This window comes from Papio anubis, chromosome 18 (genome assembly GCF_008728515.1).
Source record: "Papio anubis isolate 15944 chromosome 18, Panubis1.0, whole genome shotgun sequence".
NCBI classification, from domain to species: domain Eukaryota; kingdom Metazoa; phylum Chordata; class Mammalia; order Primates; family Cercopithecidae; genus Papio; species Papio anubis.
Window position 1 is genome coordinate 22793148 of NC_044993.1, and position 17796 is coordinate 22810943.

The 17796-nt window shown below is 46.1% G+C and overlaps 1 protein-coding gene across 1 annotated transcript in view; it reads right to left on the reverse strand.

Moving 5' to 3' along the window:
* C18H16orf70 (chromosome 18 C16orf70 homolog) overlaps positions 1-17796 on the reverse strand; it is a 37033-nt gene that overhangs the window by 9916 nt on the left and 9321 nt on the right. Inside the window, exons 3-8 of the mRNA XM_031657974.1 lie at positions 17326-17408; positions 12301-12384; positions 7641-7684; positions 6454-6533; positions 6068-6162; positions 4717-4817 (exon numbers count right to left, since the gene is read on the reverse strand). Of these exons, the coding sequence (XP_031513834.1) occupies positions 4717-4817; positions 6068-6162; positions 6454-6533; positions 7641-7684; positions 12301-12384; positions 17326-17408 (487 nt within the window). The remainder of the gene's footprint in view (positions 1-4716; positions 4818-6067; positions 6163-6453; positions 6534-7640; positions 7685-12300; positions 12385-17325; positions 17409-17796) is intronic.

Below are 17796 nucleotides of genomic sequence, written 5' to 3' on the forward strand. Positions count from 1 at the left end.
GCTAAGATCACACCACTGCATTCCAGCCTGGGTGACAGAGTGAGACATTGTCTTTAAAAAAAAAAAAACAAAAGAGGCCGGGCGCGGTGGCTCAAGCCTGTAATCCCAGCACTTTGGGAGGCCGAGACGGGCGGATCACAAGGTCAGGAGATCGAGACCATCCTGGCTAACACGGTGAAACCCCGTCTCTACTAAAAAATACAAAAAACTAGCCGGGCGAGGTGGTGGGCGCCTGTAGTCCCAGCTATTCGGGAGGCTGAGGCAGGAGAATGGCGTGAACCCGGGAGGCGGAGCTTGCAGTGAGCTGAGATCCGGCCACTGCGCTCCAGCCTGGGCGACAGAGCGAGACTCCGTCTCAAAAAAAAAAAAAAAAAAGAAAAGAAAAGAAAAGAAAAAGAAAAAAAAGATACAAAAGTACTCTCAATGGTAACCCCTAATAGAGACACTGAACCTCTAAGACTGCTCTATCAACAAGTAGAGTGAAGCATGCATTACTTGACTCCCTAATTCTACAAAAACACCTGACAGAGCCCTCCAACCCAGACAAGAGCCATTATCACTCAAAAGGGACAAACGAGCTAAGTAGAGGAATAAAAGACCTTCTGATTTGCCAAAAGTTTATTCTTTGGGAAGAATCTTTAAGCTCTGACTTTTTCTAATACAACATTTCAGAAATGATTACAGTTAATGACACACACACAAACATACAGATGTAGAAGTGGTTGTAGCACAGTAATAGACACCCCAACAGTAAACATTTCCCCATTTTGTGGAGGGGGAGACAAGGCGTTTTGCTCCCAGCCCCCAGCAAAAAAAAAAAGGAAGCAAAGAATCTGAGAAGGATTGTAATTCCTGGTGCCATGATAATCACTGACACCATCTTACTCAGCACAAGGCTTTACAGTTGTCAAAGTTCTCTCATGTGTAACAATCCATTTGCTATATACAGAAGGTTTAGAGAACCCAAATCTGAAATAACTAGGTACTGAGTTCAACTAACCCAAGAATCTCTATTCTCAGCAAGTATACACTGAGGGGCAAATAAAGGCTTAGGCAAGCCTGGGTGACCTATAGAACCCACCAAAAGTCCTGTCAAGCTGGACTGTGGGCCCAAAGTATCCAGTGGCCTAACACATTTCTTCAGGTGCCAGATATGTGTGGATGACAGATGGGGGCTGCAGGGAAGGAACCCTTTACAGGTGAGTCTTCTCTTTTGTCTCCCTCTGCTTGAAGTATATCTAGGTAGAATTACCCCCAGTTTCAGGCTACTTTTTAGATTGTGATTCCCCAGAGTGTATCTTTCTACAAATTATTGTGGAGACCCAGATGGCTGAACTGACTCCCTGCATTAAAACCATCACTGCAGCCATATTCCATAAGGAAGGATATGAGAAATGAGTGGGTCAAGAAACTTGTGCTTGCCACAGGAAACTCTCAGTGAAGACGATAACCCTCTGAGGCCCTGACTTAACAAATCGTTTGCCCTGCTGACAGTGTAAGCAGTGAGCAGTGTGACTGCTGGGAATGTGCTGTACAAGGTGGCAGACATAATCGGCTGGGAGTCCACCCTTAACAGGCTCCTCCTGCTGTCATCTGGGATGATTAATGACCCTGGTCCTTGACCACCCTGCTGTTTCAAGCAGTGATCCTCTTGGGCAAAAACATACTAAATCACTTGACCTTGCTGTCACATCTCAATTCTCTCAAAAACCATGGCTCATGCTGGGCGCGGTGGCTCACACCTGTAATCCCAGCACTTTGGGAGGCTGAGGCGGACAGATCACTTGATGTCAGGAGTTTGAAACTAGCCTGGTCAATATGGTGCAACCCCATCTCTACTAAAAATACAGAAATTAGCCTGGCGTGGTGGTACACGTCTGTAATCCCAGATACTTGGGAAGCTGAGGCATGAGAATTGCTTGAACCCAGAAGGTAGAGGTTGCAGTGAGCTGAGATCGTGCCACTGCACTCTAGCCTCAAAAAATAACAACGACAACAACAAAAAACCCCAAAACCACAGCTCAAGTGTGATACTCCTTTAAGTAGCTGTTCTGTCTTGGCTAGAAAATCACATTTTAAGAAATTCTTAACCTGGAGGTTGTGAACTATCTAATCATTCACAGAAGTGGGCTCAGAGTTTATATACCAGATTCTTAATAATTAAGACCCATTTGGGAGGCTGAGGTGGGAGGACCGCTTAAGGCTAGGAGTTTGAGACCAGACTGGGCAACACAGGGAGACCACATGTCTACAAAAAAATAGAATTAACTGAGTGTGGTGGTGATGTGCGCCTGTAGTCCCAGTTTCTTTGGAGGCTGAGGCAGGAGGATTCCTTGTACCCAGGAGTTAAAGGCTGCACTTAGCTATGATGGTGCCACCGCATTCCAGCTTGGGTGACAGCGGGAGACCATGTCTCAAATAAAGAAAAAAGCAGCAAAAAAAACCCCCCAAAAAACAAACAAACAAAAATGCCTCAGAGACTGATGCAGGAAAACAAATGCTGGTTGGTTAGGCTATGAGCTCCATGAAGGTTCTCAGCTATCTTTATGGGAACAAACTCCACACTGAAGCTCCCAGTCCCGTTAAGCACAATTCACAACCAAAAGCAGCCGACATTGGCCACGCATGGGAAAGTCACAAAATGAGGCATGGATCCTGGAGAGACCAGCTACTGAAGGTGACAACTCTTTTTTTCTTTTTTTTGTAAGATGGGGTTTCGCTCTTGTTGCCCAGGCTAGAGTGCAATGGCGCTATCTCGGCTCACTGCAACCTCCGCCTTCCAGGTTCAAGCGATTCTCCTATCTCAGCCTTCTGAGTAGCTGGGATTACAGGCGTGCATTAACACGCCTGGCTAATTTTTGTATTTTTAGTAGATGGGGTTTCATCATATTGGTCAGGCTGGTCTTGAACTCCTGACCTCAGGTAATCGGCCTGCCTTGGCCACCCAAAGTGCTGGGATTACAGGCATAAGCCACCGCGCTTGGCCAACCCTGTCTTTTCGTTGTTGTTGTTGTTGCTCATGGTTGGCAAAACTCTTGACAAAGTGTGGCCAAACCACAATTCAACAAGTCCCGTCTGCTTGCCTACGTTGAGAACTTAGCATTAAGGGTAGAAAAAGGGAGCCAGGCATGGTGGTGCGTGCCTGTAGCCTACTCAGGAGGTTAAGGCAGGATTGCTTGAGTCCAGGAGTTCAAGGCCACAGTATTCCACTGCAGCACACAGGCCTCGGCAATACAGGGAGAAAAGCTGGGTGTAGCGGCTTGCACCTGTAATCCCAGCACTTTGGAAAGCCAAGGAGGGAGGATTGATTGAGCCCGGGAGTTCAAGACCATTCTGGGTAACACAGAAAGACCCATCTCTACATACACAAAAATTAACTGGGCATGGTAGCACGTACCTATGGTTCTAGCTACTTGGGAGGCTTAGGTGAGATCATTTGAGCCCAGGAGTTTTGAGGCTGCAGTAAGCTATGATCACACCACTGCACTACAGCCTGGATGACAGAATGAGACCATCTCTTTTAAAACAAAACAAAACAAAAGGTAGAAAAAAGGGGAGAGCTGGCCAGGTGCGGTGGCTCATGCCTGTAATCCAGCACTTTGGGAGGCCAAGGCGGGTGGATCATGAGATCAGGAGTTCGAGACCAGACCAACATGGTAAAACCCCGTCTCTACTAAAAATACAAAAATTAGCTGGGTGTGGTAATGCGCGCCTGTAATCCCAGCTACTTGGAAGGCTGAGGCAGGAGAATCGCTTGAATCTGGGAGGCAGAGGTTGCAGTGAGCTGAGATCGCACCACTGCACTCTAGCCTCAGTGACAGAGCAAGACACTGTCTCAAAAAAAAGAAAAAAAGGGGGCCAGGCGCGGTGGCTCAAGCCTGTAATCCCAGCACTTTGGGAGGCCGAGACGGGCGGATCAAGAGGCCAGGAGATCGAGACCATCCTAACATGGTGAAACCCCGTTTCTACTAAAAAAATACAAAAAACTAGTCGTGGCGAGATGGACTGGGCGCCTGTAGTTCCCAGCTACTCGGGAGGCATGAGGCAGGAGAATGGCGTGAACCCGGAAGGCGGATGCTATGCAGTGAGCTGAGGGATCCGGCCAGCTGCACTCCAGCCTGGGCAAGCAGAGACCTCAAGACTCTGATCTCTGAAAAAACAAAACACAAGCCAGGTGCAGTTGGCTCAAGCCTGTAATCCCAGCACTTTGAGGAAGGCTCTAAGACGGGCTGGATCACGCAGGTGCATGGAGATACTGAGACCATGCCTGTGCTAACATCGGTGAAACTTCCCAGTCTCTACTAAAAAAATACAAAAAAATAGCCCGGCGAGGTGGTGGGCAGCCTGTAGTCCCAGTCTACTCGGGAGGCTGTTACGGCAGCGAGAATGGACTGGGACACATCCGGGAGGTGGAGCTTGCAGTGAGCTGAGATCTGGCTCAACATAGCGCTCCAGCCTGGGCGACATGTAGCGAGACCTCAACGCCAGTCAAAAAAAAAAAAAAAAAAGAAAAAAAGGAAAAAGGGGAGAGTCCAGTAGCATCTGCGAACCCACAGGATGCATCTCTCAGGAAACACATTGCCCAGGAAACTGCTCACGAAGCTATTATGGAAGCACACAGCAGGCCTATGTGCATGCTGAGATGAAGCAGATGCTTGGTTGCTTTATCCTAAGCATTTGCCTAGGCATTAGCATGAAACTCATGCTCCTTACACTTACTTGGTATCCTGTAGGCTGTTGCCACTGTAGATATACATTCGTTTTACAGTTGCTCCATGGGGTATCTGGAGAGAAGCCAGGCCATGGGCAAAATTGGGCTGCAAACAAAGGTCAAGAGTTTTACTTAGGGCACTACAGGTCATGGGACTCAGGCTCTGGTCTTCCCTGTCACTCATAGTCTTCAAGAGCTGCTCAGGTCAAAGGGTCAAAGCACATCCTCAAACCTGGCTCTCTGGCTCTGGGTCAGTAAACTCCCCAAAACCATGCAAGTCCACCTTTAATTCTGCTTGGTTTTCCTTTCCTTTTCTTTTGTTGCCCAGGCTGGAGTACAGTGGCATGATCTCAGCTCACTGCAACCTCCACCTCCCGAGTTCAAGTGATTCTCCTGCCTCAGCTTCCCGAGTAGCTAGGACTATAAGCATGCACCACCACAACCGGCTAATTTTTTGAGATGGAGTCTTGCTCTGTCACCTAGGCTAGAGTGCAGTGGCACAATCTCGGCTCACTGTAAGCTCCGCCTCCCAGGTTCATGCCATTCTCCTGCCTCAGCCTCCTGAGTAGCTGGGACTACAGACGCCCGCTACCATGCCCAGCTAATTTTTTTGTATTTTTAGTAGAGACAGAGTTTCACCATGTTAGCCAGGATGGTCTCGATCTCCTGACCTCATGATCCGCCCACTTCGGCCTCCCAAAGTGCTGGGATTACAGGCGTGAGCCACTGCGCCCGGCCTTTTTTTTTTTTTTTTTTTAATATTTTTGGTAGAGACAGGGTTTCACCATGTTGGCCAAGCTGGTCTCCAACTCCTGACCTCAAGTGATCCTCCCGCCTTGGCCTCCCAAAGTGCTGAGATTACAAGCGTGAGCCACCACACCCGGTCAGTTTTCCTTTTCTTCATAGGGGAAAATGCAGAAATGCTTCCTTAATTAAAATAAGCATTATGAAAGCTTATCATTTTCACAGCCCTAAGAATGAATGAAATGTCTGCAAAAATAAAGGTAATTGAAAATCCAGAGGATGAAATCTCCAGATTCTAGGTAACCAGGAAAACTGCTGATTAGGAGTTTGAAAATAAGGAATGAATGAACTTATCTCTGAAAAGTGAGCCTGACCTCACTCCATGGTGGCAAATATCCTCTTCCTGGGAATGCCAGCCTGAGCATTGTTCTTCCTCTGTCAGTCCCACCCACTCTGCCCCTTCCTTGTCCCGTAAAGAGCTCAAATACATGGAAACCAAAGGAAGTCTGCCTATCTAATACCCACTCCTCTATCCCCATCCCATGACACCGTCTGCTGAGCCATACCACACAGACACTGGGCAACAAACACCAGGGGACAGGAAGGGCTAACCTCATACTTTGGAGCCTCGGTCCATGAGTCTAACTGAAAAGAGAAAGACAGTCCTCTGAAGTTGAGATGGAAGAGCTGCTCAGCGGAGTTGTACACTGTTGGGGGTGGGGGAGAAGAAAATAACATGGTTGACTGGCATCTGAAATGGCTAACATAAACCAGCCTGGCAGGGAGTGATGACTGACAACACCTTCCTTGTGGCTTGTTTCTGAACTGACCTACTGAGTTGAAAACAAGGGGGAGGATCTTTCCTTCACACCCAAGTGCCAACCCCACAATCCTATGGGAGCCTGACTCCAGCAAGTGGGGTGGGATGGCACTACTGGGCAGGTTTATTGCTATGAACTGCCACTGATGACCAGAGGAATCAGATGGACTTGGCTTACCTCCAGGATGGGTTGCGCCAAAAGACTGGTCAATCTGTTCAATGGTAGGAGCTATGGCCTGAGAATTAAAATGCACGCCACTGAAAAACAAAAATATTTTTTAATACTAGGCTTCACAAGATGGGCTCACAGATCATGTGAGATGATAGTAGCTGGGAGAGTTATTTTTAAGATGCAGGCAGGTGAGTCTCTAATTATATCAAAATACAAAGTTTAATTAGAGAACTTTTAAATAAGAGAATGAGGTCTGGAGAAGGTCAATTCTCATGAGGCTGATACACACAGTTGATCCTCTGGGGCTTTAAGACACCAGTGACTCTTAAGAAGAGGGTAGAGAAGAGAAGCCACCAGACTCTGAGGTATGAAAGCCCCAGTAAAACTAAAAGACAACCAGAACCTGCAGGGGCCAGTGGTACCACACATTTGCTTGTCTACTCCTCTATCAGCAAAACTGCCTGAGCCTGCCCCAGGAATCAGGTCCTCTTCACACCCTCAAAAAGGGAAAGGGAAGCCAGTTAAGGAGACTTACTGAAAGGAGTATTCTATTGCTTGAACCCAGGAGGCAGAGGCTGCAGTGAGCCGAGATGGCGCCACTGCACTCCAGCCTGGGCGACAGAGAGAGACTCCGTCTCAAAAAAAAAAAAAAAAAAAAAGAAAGAGTATTCTAGATTTTTAGATGGGGCATGCTGCCTTGCCATAATGGAGGATCAACAACTTTGGATTGTGCATGTCATTCCCGCTGTAATTCTAAAAAGTACATTAGAGCTCTAAAATGGTGGTCTCTTTGGCATTCTCTTCAGCATAGGATTTGGAGTCAGACCTATCTGGTTTGTACCATCTCTATTACTCATGAAAACATGAAAAGAGGTGATAAGAGAGGCTGTCAGAGGGAGGGCAGCTATGACCGAGGAGACTGTCATATCACCTCTGAGCTGAGGTCTGGCTTTGTTGAGTGGATTAAGTTAGATGACATATACGTGAAGTGTTAAACACATCACGTATTCTTAATGAGGTTTACTTCTCTTCTCCAGGAAACTGAGCAGGCTTGAAGGTTGCCTCAGGAAATCATGGCACCAGGCTATAATTCACATCTGTGACAGATGTGAATCTTTACTAACTTAATGAAGGTAGTATATATGGACTGTCTATACCAAGTGTGACATATACCAGCAGGGGAGAAAACTTACCAATATTTTAACTTTACTTTAGTCAAATCATACACTTCGATCACCTAAAAAAAAGTTTAAGAGTTGTCAATGCTCTGAAGGTGATGAGAGACTAAAAACAATTAAAAATACATTTATAGAATAACTAGTAAAAAAAAAAATCTATTACTAATAGAAATTTTATGGAAGCACTGCATGTTGTCTTTTGTTCTCATTTAAAATTTTTAAAAAAACTTTTTGTAGAGATAGAATCCTAGCAAAACTAAAAGACTATGTTGCCCAGGCTGGTCTCAAACTCCTGGGTTCATATGATTCTCCTGTTTTAGCCTTCCAAAGTGCTGGTATTACAAGCATGAGCCACCACGACAGTCCTTTGTTCTCATTTTGAAACTGAGGAGAAAACACACAGCATAACCTCCTCGCCCTCTCCTAGAGGACTGCTCAACAGATGTCCATGGATGCTCTGGGTCAAGGCTCTTACATGCAATCCACTCCTGGGTCAGGCTGGAGCACACACCACCCTATAGGACAATGATCTCTTCCACAGACATGAAGCTTGTTAAGGCTCTGCTTTGGACACTAAGCTCCCTTCCTCCCATCTCATACTTTGCTGCATTTTAAAACCCAGGTCAGGTTGCTTTTGAAAATAGCTTATTTTCACTGGGCACGGTGGCTCACACCTGTAATCCTAGCACTTTGGGAGGCCCAGGTGGGTGGATCACATGAGGTCAGGAGTTCCAGACCAGCCTGACCAACATGGTGAAACCCTGTCTCTACTAAAAATACAAAAATGAGCTGGGTGTGGTGGCACACGCCTGTAATCCCAGCTACTCAGGAGGCTGAGGCAGGAGAACTGCTTGAACCCGAGAGTTGGAGCTTGCAGTGAGCCGAGATCATGCCACTTGCCCTCCAGCCTGTGCGACAGAGTGAGATGGATGGATGGATGGATGGAAGGATGGCAGGGAGGGAGGGAGGGAGGGAGGAAGGAAGGAAGCTTATTTTGAAGTTGATTTTGTTTACAAAACAAAAAGATGGAGGGGGAGGTCTATCCCGTTAGAAAGCAAGCCATAATATTTGTCACACAAGTGTGACAGTATTCAGTTATGTCCCTGATGAAGAGGATCTGGTTGAAACAAGAAAGCCTCAGGACCTTTGTGAAGCTTGCTCTTTAACGGGTTCAGCCTCAGATGAAATTCAAAGAACTCAGGGCAGGGCAGAGATAAAGGAAAAAGCATCACCTAACACTCCGCCATCAGTGGTGCCAAGTAATAAGCACTATGAAATCCTCCATGCAATGGTGTCAAGGGTTTGGCAGCCAGCAGCACAAGTAGGGGCTCAGAGCACCATCTACCATCCTCCAGCTGGGAGGTTTGGCTCTCATTGTGGAGACACAAGCAGAGCTGGCTCAATATGTTTGTCCTGCCAATCTGACCCTGATTGTGGAAGAGGCTGTGGGGCATTGTATGCAGGAATATCTGGCACTGCCACAGAAACTGAGACATAATAGATAGTAGGTTCACTTTTGGCCAGAGACCCTATCCCTAACTTTATTTAGAGACCACAACACTGAACCAAATTGGAAACTTCTTGCCTACAATGTAGCTCTTTTGATCCTATCTGCTAGAAAGAACTGCTCCCTCTGCTAGGCCATCACAGCACTGGAATGAACCCTTTCCTCCCTACTTGTGTATTCTATTAACTGGTCCACTAAGTTAAGCCCCTTGAGGGACTCGTTAATTTGCATAGGGAAGGTGTTCAATTCATGTTAGGCAATTCTGCCTGGTGTGAAGCTTGAAAGCATGAAAAGAAGTGCCAGGAGGGGCTGTGGAAGGAAGGGCAGGGGAACAGCTATGATTCAGAAGATAGCCACTGTCCCCTTCAGAATATCTGGGCATGGGAGTATACCATGCCAAACTGGCATGCCATTTTACTGAGGCTTGTCTAGCAGAGGGCCTCTACCTTCAGCCAGAAGGCTCATAGCAGGCGCAGGCACTCACCTCCCTCACTTCTATCCCTACAGCTGGCCAATCATCCCCCAAAGCTTCCCACCACCCGCCCTGTGCAAGTGAGCCTGCACGATATTCCTCCTGTATCACTGGCACCCCACCTGCCAACAGCCATATGGATCCAACACATATAGGTGCTTCGACCCTGCCTGATCAACAGGAAAAGAGTGGGCCAGAGCTAATCACAGGGCACAAAGCAGTACTTGTGGCAATGGACCCAGAGTGCTGGCCACCCTGGAGTCCTTCATGTCACCAGGAGCATCAATAAGCAGATTTAATCTCTTGGAGCTTGCTGCACTACAGGGACAAGCCCCTGGGAAGGTTAAAACCCATAATTTTCCACCTCTGGGCTACAGAAGCTCCTGATTTCCCCAGAGGGGATGAGATGTGGCAGCAGCCAAGATAAAAATGGAAAAGACAGGTGGCTGTAAAGGTTGTGACTTATAAAGCCTCATTCCACAGGGCTGTCTCTCTTAGGCTTGAGGCAGGGGGTGGGGAGCAACTGTAGGAGGCAGCATCAGAAGAGGCGGATTCTCAAGGTGTTGGATGGAAGGGCAGGAAGACAGGTCAGGTCACGCTGGTGCCAACCAAAAACATCTGGGTGATTACTTGCTCAGTTTCCAGAAGACTCAGGCAGGACCCCAGTCCCTCCTTCATGGGGATCCCACAGAAAGCAGAAGAGGATTGCCGGTTCGATTTTATCTCCTTTCCTATCCAAAGGTACTTCCCATTCCTCACACTTCTGTACATTTCTTCAGCTTTTCTCATTTATTTCCCAGACCCATCAACAGAGCCTAAGTGGTCAGCTACCACATATTGTCAATATTGAGTTAAAAGCCTGGCATCAGGTAGCCTACTTATCCTCTCTGTCCCTCGGTTGTCTTGCTAGTAAACAGTTCCTACTCACAGGCGTGTTAGGATTAAATTAGAAAATGCGTGTGAAACACCCAGCCATGTGCCTAGTATGTACTAAGCACTCACTAAACATGACATTGTCTTCACCATGCTGTGATTCTATGGGCTGCTGGCCATCCCTTTTGTTGCCCATTTAGGTTACTTCCAGCTTCTCATTACCACGAAATGCCATTACCTTCCCCCAGTGTTTCTGGGTTACATTTTCTAAAGTGGACTTTTACCAAGTCAAAGGGAAATGACTACTTGTAAAGGCATTTCCATGTTACTAGATTAATTTCCCCCCAATTAGTGATTATGCCATATTGATGATCATCCTCTGCCCTTTCCCAGTGTGGAACTTCTGGCCATGAAGACAGGATAGAATGAGGAATTCTAATTCCACATACTGATTTTCTTTCCACATTCTGTTTTCTCTCCTTAGCAATTCACTTGTGACATGGATGATGAGAACTGGGAAGTACCCAAGTCTTTTGGAAAGGCTACTCCGTAACCCAAGGACAACAACTCTGGCATGCCACTGCCCAGGGCCCATTCAACCTCATGACTTTGAGGCATGACTCTGGTGTCACATGGCTAACCTGTGAGGCCCAGGCATTTATAAACAGAGTATATTATAAACAGACTGGGCTGGGTACGGTGGCTCACGCCTGTAATCCCAACACTTTGGGAGGCCAAGGCGGGTGGATCATGAGGTCAAGAGATCGAGACCAGCCTGGCCAACATGGTGAAACCCTGTCTCTACGAAAAACACAAAAAATTAGCCGAGCGTGGTGGCACGCACCTGTAGTCCCAGCTACTCAGGAGGCTGAGGCAGGAGAATTGCTTAAACCTGGGAGGCAGAGGTTGTAGTGAGCCAAGATTGCCCCACTGCATGCCAGCCTGGGCAACAGAGTGAGACTCTGTCTCAAAAAAAAAAAAAAAGAAGACTGGGCTGGGCGCGGGGGCTCATGCCTGTAATCCCAGCACTTTGGGAGGCTGAGGCGGGCAGATCACAAGGTCAAGAGTTTGAGACCAGCCTGGTCAACATGGTGAAACCCCGTCTCTACTAAAAATACAAAAAATTAGCTAGGTGTGGTGGTGTGCACCTGTAGTCCCAGTTACTCAGGAGGCTGAGGCAGAAGATTGCTTGAACCCAGGAGGTGGAGGTTGCAGTGAGCCAAGATTGAGCCACTGCACTCCAGCCTGGGTGAAAGAGCTAGACCTCATCTCAAACAAAACAAAATAAAACAAAAAAATAGACTGGACTGAAACAGGTATTAGCAAATTGCACTCAAATGCCAATTAAGATAGCCCCACATATTAGTAAGTTGTTTTATTACATTTCCTCCTCAGGGTTAAAGAATCAACTCATTGCTGGTGTTGTTAACCCAAGCCCCAGCATTCTAGGAAGAACAGTTTCCATTTTCTAACCAAGTTAGTGTTTGACAAAAGAATAAAGTAAAACTATCTTGTTTTCCTGGACATGAAAGCCCCTTCCCCACAGCATGTTTCCCAAATCTTCAACACTCTTTCACCTTCCCCTCTGGAGCCTGGGAAAGCAGCTCTTCCCAGCCTCTTTTTGACCATCCCAACCACTTCCATTTTCCCTCTTTTTAGGGGAACGGGCACAGCTTCAGTTCCCTACATTGTAGTGATCTCTGAACTAAAGAAGTCCACACCTACTTATAAGTTTTTGAAACATCTCACAATAGCACATACTAATCAGCTCCAGAAAGACTGGCCCAGCTGGACATGAAACATTAGTTGTCATTTATAGTTACCTTAAGTCTCTGATTGAAAGCATCAAACAGTAGTTTGATCCCGTCCTGAGTCAGGTTAAGAATGAGGTCATGGCTTAGAGGAGACTACAAAACAAAAATAAAACACATTCTGAGTAACTGATTTATTCACCGAACACCTACTGAAAGCCTTACAATATAAATGCAACACACAGGGAATATCTAAGTGCAGGCAGTCCCTCTCTCCTCCAGCTAATGATGCTTGGAAACCAGAAGAAAACTGCTGCATGAATACATGGTGTTTTTTTACTTCTAGCCTGCAGCTGCTGTTTCTTAATATCGGATGAAAAGAGCCTCTCCCTTCTGGGCTTGAGTAAAAATACCTGGGAAAAGGGACAAAGTTATATGAGTATACAGGTCATTTTCCTTTCAGGATCCAGGGTCCACATATGCAGTATGAAGTTCATTGCCATCGAACCTACAGAGCAGTTGGTGAGGAATACACGTCATGTGAAAAGGCCTAGTCCAGGATCTAAACTCAGTAGATACTGCTTACGCCTATCAGCTGAACCTACATCCATTCACACTCGGGCTGTTCGTACCATCCACAGGCAACACATTTTTATTCTTTGATGGTTTAGATCAAATTCTAGGACAAAGAAATATACTGTGATCTGATTATGAGATGACCCTCTTATCCCTCTTCTCTCTCCCACCAACCTCCCATCCCATTTCATATGTGCTTCTTCCTGAAAAGCCTAAATCTAAGATCTAAAGAGTCACATTTCTGCATTTGCCCCCTCTGAATCCTGGGGAAGGGGAGTAGCAGAACAAAGCAGTGAATAGAACCCTGGTGACCTTAGGTAACTCTCAAAACTTCTCTAAGCTCTGGTTTCTTCATAGGAATACCTTCATCCCTTCCCTCCAGGGTTGCTAGGAGGACAGAGACAGTAGGTCAGAAAGCACCTAGCCCAATACCGAGCACACAGCACTCTCCTCTTGTGCCTGCCTCATCTGCGTGCTTCTGGTCCAATTCAATTAATTCAAGGATTCAATGTCTGAAGATTCTCCACAGCCCTGATCGAGGCTGCCCAATAGTAGAAAGAAAAACACCATCTAAAACCCCACCCTTCTTTAACACATAGCTGCTCAAAATATTTAGTTTCTTTCTTTTTTTTTTTTTAAGATGGAGTATTGCTCTGTTGCCCAGGCTGGAGTGCAGTGGTACAATCTCACTCACTGCAAGTTCCGCCTCCTGGGTTCACGCCATTCTCCCGCCTCCGCCGCCTGAGTAGCTGAGACTACAGGCGCCCGCCACCACGGCCGGCTAATTTTTTTGTATTTTTAGTAGAGACGGGGTTTCACTGTGTTAGCCAGGATGGTCTCGATCTCATGACCTCGTGATCCACCCGCCTCGGCCTCCCAAAGTGCTGGGATTACAGGTGTGAGCCACTGCGCCCAGCCAAAAGTTTAGTTTCTTTATAGAGCTTCTCAAGTTAGACAAAGTGAATGATGGAGATATGGCTATCAGAGACAAAGACACAGGCTGGAAGGCCACAAGTCACTGCTAGTGTTGGCCTTATTGGAGAAATTCTCTCCTAAGAGTCTTTTGGGATTAGTGCAGGTTGCTTCCTTCCATCCCAATGATCCCCACAAGGCAGCAGGCCCAGGTAGTACCATCATGCTTGACAAAAACTAAAGGAAGAATGTTATAATTTTCTAGGTCTATATGAATGTCTAAACCATTAGGTCTCAAGCAAGATAATGGAACAATGAACTCTGACCTTGGATTACCAGTATCAACCCAGAACACAAAGTTCCATTTTGGAGAGAGCCATTCCATGGAAGTAAGCAGAGTGAAGCAACATTTTAGTCTCTCAGGAATCTTGCTTGGAGGAGGAATGTGCCAGGATCTGGATTTTCCTATACTTTCCCAAGATCTGATCTTTTTTTTTCCCCTGGCATTGTTATAATTCAGGACATAACCTAGCAATTTTCAAAAGCAATCAAATTACTCTCAGAGTCAATGTTTTATTAAACTTTATATCTCTAAAACCAAAATACACATGTACTATGTGGCATTTAAGCAGGTTCTTCCAGTAACCTAGCTGTCCTCCATATGAAGCAGTTCAGAAAAAGCATCTGCTACTAGTTAATACCTTATCCCTCTAAGAAAGATGGGATGTACTTGACATTTCATTTCCAAGGTGTGATTTGCATACAGACAAGAAGATATTTCTGAAACGTTTAATGCAGACAAAATGTTTTCTGCATTTGGGAAACAAAGAGACAAATGGGTAAGGAAGGGAAGAAAGTAGGCAGAAGAAGAGAACAGGACTCAAATTTAAGAAGCATCACATTGGTTCGGTGCGGTGGCTCATGCCAGCACTTTGGGAGGCCGCGGCAGGTGGAATGCTTAAGGCCAGGAGTTTGAGACCAGCCTGGCCAACATGATGAAACCGCATCTCTGCTAAAAATACAAAAATTAGCCAGGCATGGTGGCATATGCCTATAATCGCAGGTACTCAGGAGGCTGAGGCAGGAGAATTGCTTGAGCCTGGGAGGTGGAAGTTGCACTGAGCCGAGATCGTGACACTGCACTCCAGCCTGGGTGACACAGCGAGACTCTGTCTCAAAAACAAACAAACCCAAAGATTATTCTATTATCAAGAAACTATACTGTTTTACAGAAAGATAACTAGATTACTTATTAATATGCCACAACTCTCATGAATTACAAATGAGAAAAGCAGAGATCTAAATCAGGATTCAGACTCAAAACCCCCTTTTTTTTTTTTTTTGAGACAGGGTCTTGCTGTGTCACCTAGGCTGAAGTGCAATGACACAATCATACCTCACTGCTCATAATCCTCCCACCTCAGCCTCCTGAATAGCCAGGATTATAGGCGTGCGCCATCACTCCAGGTTAATTTTTAGTTTTTAATTTTTTGTAGAGATGGGGAATTACTATGTTGCCTTGGCTGGTCTCAAACTCTTGGACTCAAGCAATCTTCCTGCCTCGGCCCTCCCAAAGTGTTGGGGTTAGTGGTGTGAGCCACGGTGCCTGGTCAAACCCATATTTGCTAATGTGTTAAAGTTGTTTAGAAGATATTGGGGGAAATCAGCTTAATGCTAGCACTGTTTATACCCAAATATTGGAATAACAAACAATGATGGTGGTGATATAAGAAATAAATTTTGGTGAAAACCCCGTCTCTACTGAAAATACAAAAAATTAGCTGGGCGCGGTGGCGGGCGCCTGTAGTCCCAGCTACTCGGGAGGCTGAGGCAAGAGAATGGCGCCAACCCAGGAGGCGGAGCTTGCAGTGAGCCGAGATCACACCACTGCACTCCAGCCTGGGCGACAGAGTGAAGACTCCGCCTCAAAAAAGAAAAAAGAAAAAAATTTTGGCCGGTCATGGTGGCTCACGCCTGTAATCCCAGCACTTTGGGAGGCCGAGGTGGGAGGATCACTTGAGTTCAGGAGTTTGAGACCAGCCTGGAAAACATAGTAAGACCCCATCTCTACAAAATATAAAAATAAATTAGCCAGACATGGTGGCATGAACCTGTGGTCCCAGCTACTCAGGAGGCTGAGGTGGGAGGATCACTTGAGCCTAGGGGATTGAGGGTGCAGTGAGTTGTGATCGTGTCACTATATTCTAGTCTGGGTGACAAAGCAAGATACTGTCTCAAAAAAAGTAAAATACCTTTTCTTAAAAGTTAAATAGGCCAGGCGTGGTGGCTCACGCCTGTAATCCCAGTACTTTGGGAGGCCAAGGCGGGTGGATCAACTGAGGTTGGGAGTTTGAGATCAGCCTGATCAACATGGAGAAACCCTGTCTCTACTAAAAATACAAAATTAGCGGGGGCATGGTGGCACATGCCTGTAATCCCAGCTACTCAGGAGGCTGAGGCAGGAGAATTGCTTAAACTCAGGAGGTGAAGGTTGAGGTGAACTGAGATTGCGCCATTGCACTCCAGCCTGGGCAACAAGAGCAAAACTCTGTCTCAAAAAAAAAAAAAAAAAAAAAAAGGTAAATAAATAAATAAAATTAATGAGAATCCACTTTGGCATTGAGAATTCACACTGGTTCAAGAAACCTTGCGCACTCCTGTAAGTCCCCTGTTCTGTCACAGGCACCACATGAATACTCAAGCACTTGCTTGGAGACTAAGCATGTGTTCTCTCAGATCCCTCACATGAGGGTCTCACTAGGCTGGTAGAGGGGTACAACATGGCAGAATGTAATCTCTGGGTATAGGTAACAGGCTCAATTCTGACTCTGCTCCAAGCCAAACTGAGAAGCCTCTCAGAAATTTTGCCCACCTATAATTTATAACATTCTTCATGTCAGAAATAAGCTGTCATTTGTTTGCTTTAGGATCTGAAACTAATTGGAACAAATAGAACTGAAATAATCAAACTAGTATTCAAAGGGTCTCAGAGAAGTCATTGAGGACATCCTTTAGCCTCTGTAGGCTCAAAAGTATTCCCTGAGGCTTGTGACACATAGGACACCACAAAGGTTGTTCAACATGGCGGCACATGGTCTGTGTCACAGAACTGCAGATTTCGGAGAGTCCAGTGGTGGGAAGACTACACTTTGAGAGAGATAAAGGGGTGAATTATATCTGTTTCCTTTCAAATCTGGTATGCTGTGCTCGCTAGAGATCTGCACTATAACAATCCTGAACACAAACTAACCAACAAAGCAGAAAAGACAATTTTAAACACGGAAGTGGACGGTAAGCACCCTAAAAGACCAGCGACAGCCTCTGAAGCAACCTACCACTGAAAAGTCCCTGTTTAAGGGCCTGTAGGCAAGTTGAGCACAGGTAAAACACAGGTTCAATTATTACTGCTCTTCCAAACCTAGCTGCACTAGATAATCAAGAGCAAAAGTTTCAGAATCAAAGAAAAGGTACTTGATAACTGGCTGGTGCTAGAGATCTCCCATTCGAACACAGCTATCCTTGCCAGTCAGCCTTTCCCAAAGCATCAGCTCTGGAAGTGACTCACTGCCGAGGGATGCTATTTCAATAAACAAATCAGCCACCACTCACCTGTTCACTGTAGAGAACCTGGACGTTTTTGATGATGCGACAGTGCTTCTGAAGAATGGCTACTGCCTGAGCCAGAGGCATTCCTGAAATAAAGCAAGAAACCTGTGTGGTTATTTTGGCTATACATTTATTGACATCTACCACTTCACTAGGCACTGGTCCCTATAGTAAAGCCTGAAGGTCTACAGATACATGAGTAAATAAGAGTTCAATAAGCAGTAAGAGCTACAATAAAGTTAAGCAGCAAGCACTAAGAGAATACTTGGACTGTGCACAGGTGTCCAACTCTTTGAATGCAAGGACTCTTTTGCTTATCTGTGGTGGTGGATATCACAAAAATCATGCATGGGCCAGGCATAGTGGCTCATGCCTGCAATCCCAGCACTTTGGGAGGCCAAGGCGGGAGGATCACTTGAGGTCGGGCATTCAAGACCAGCCTAGTCAACATGGTGAAACCCCGACCTTTTGGCT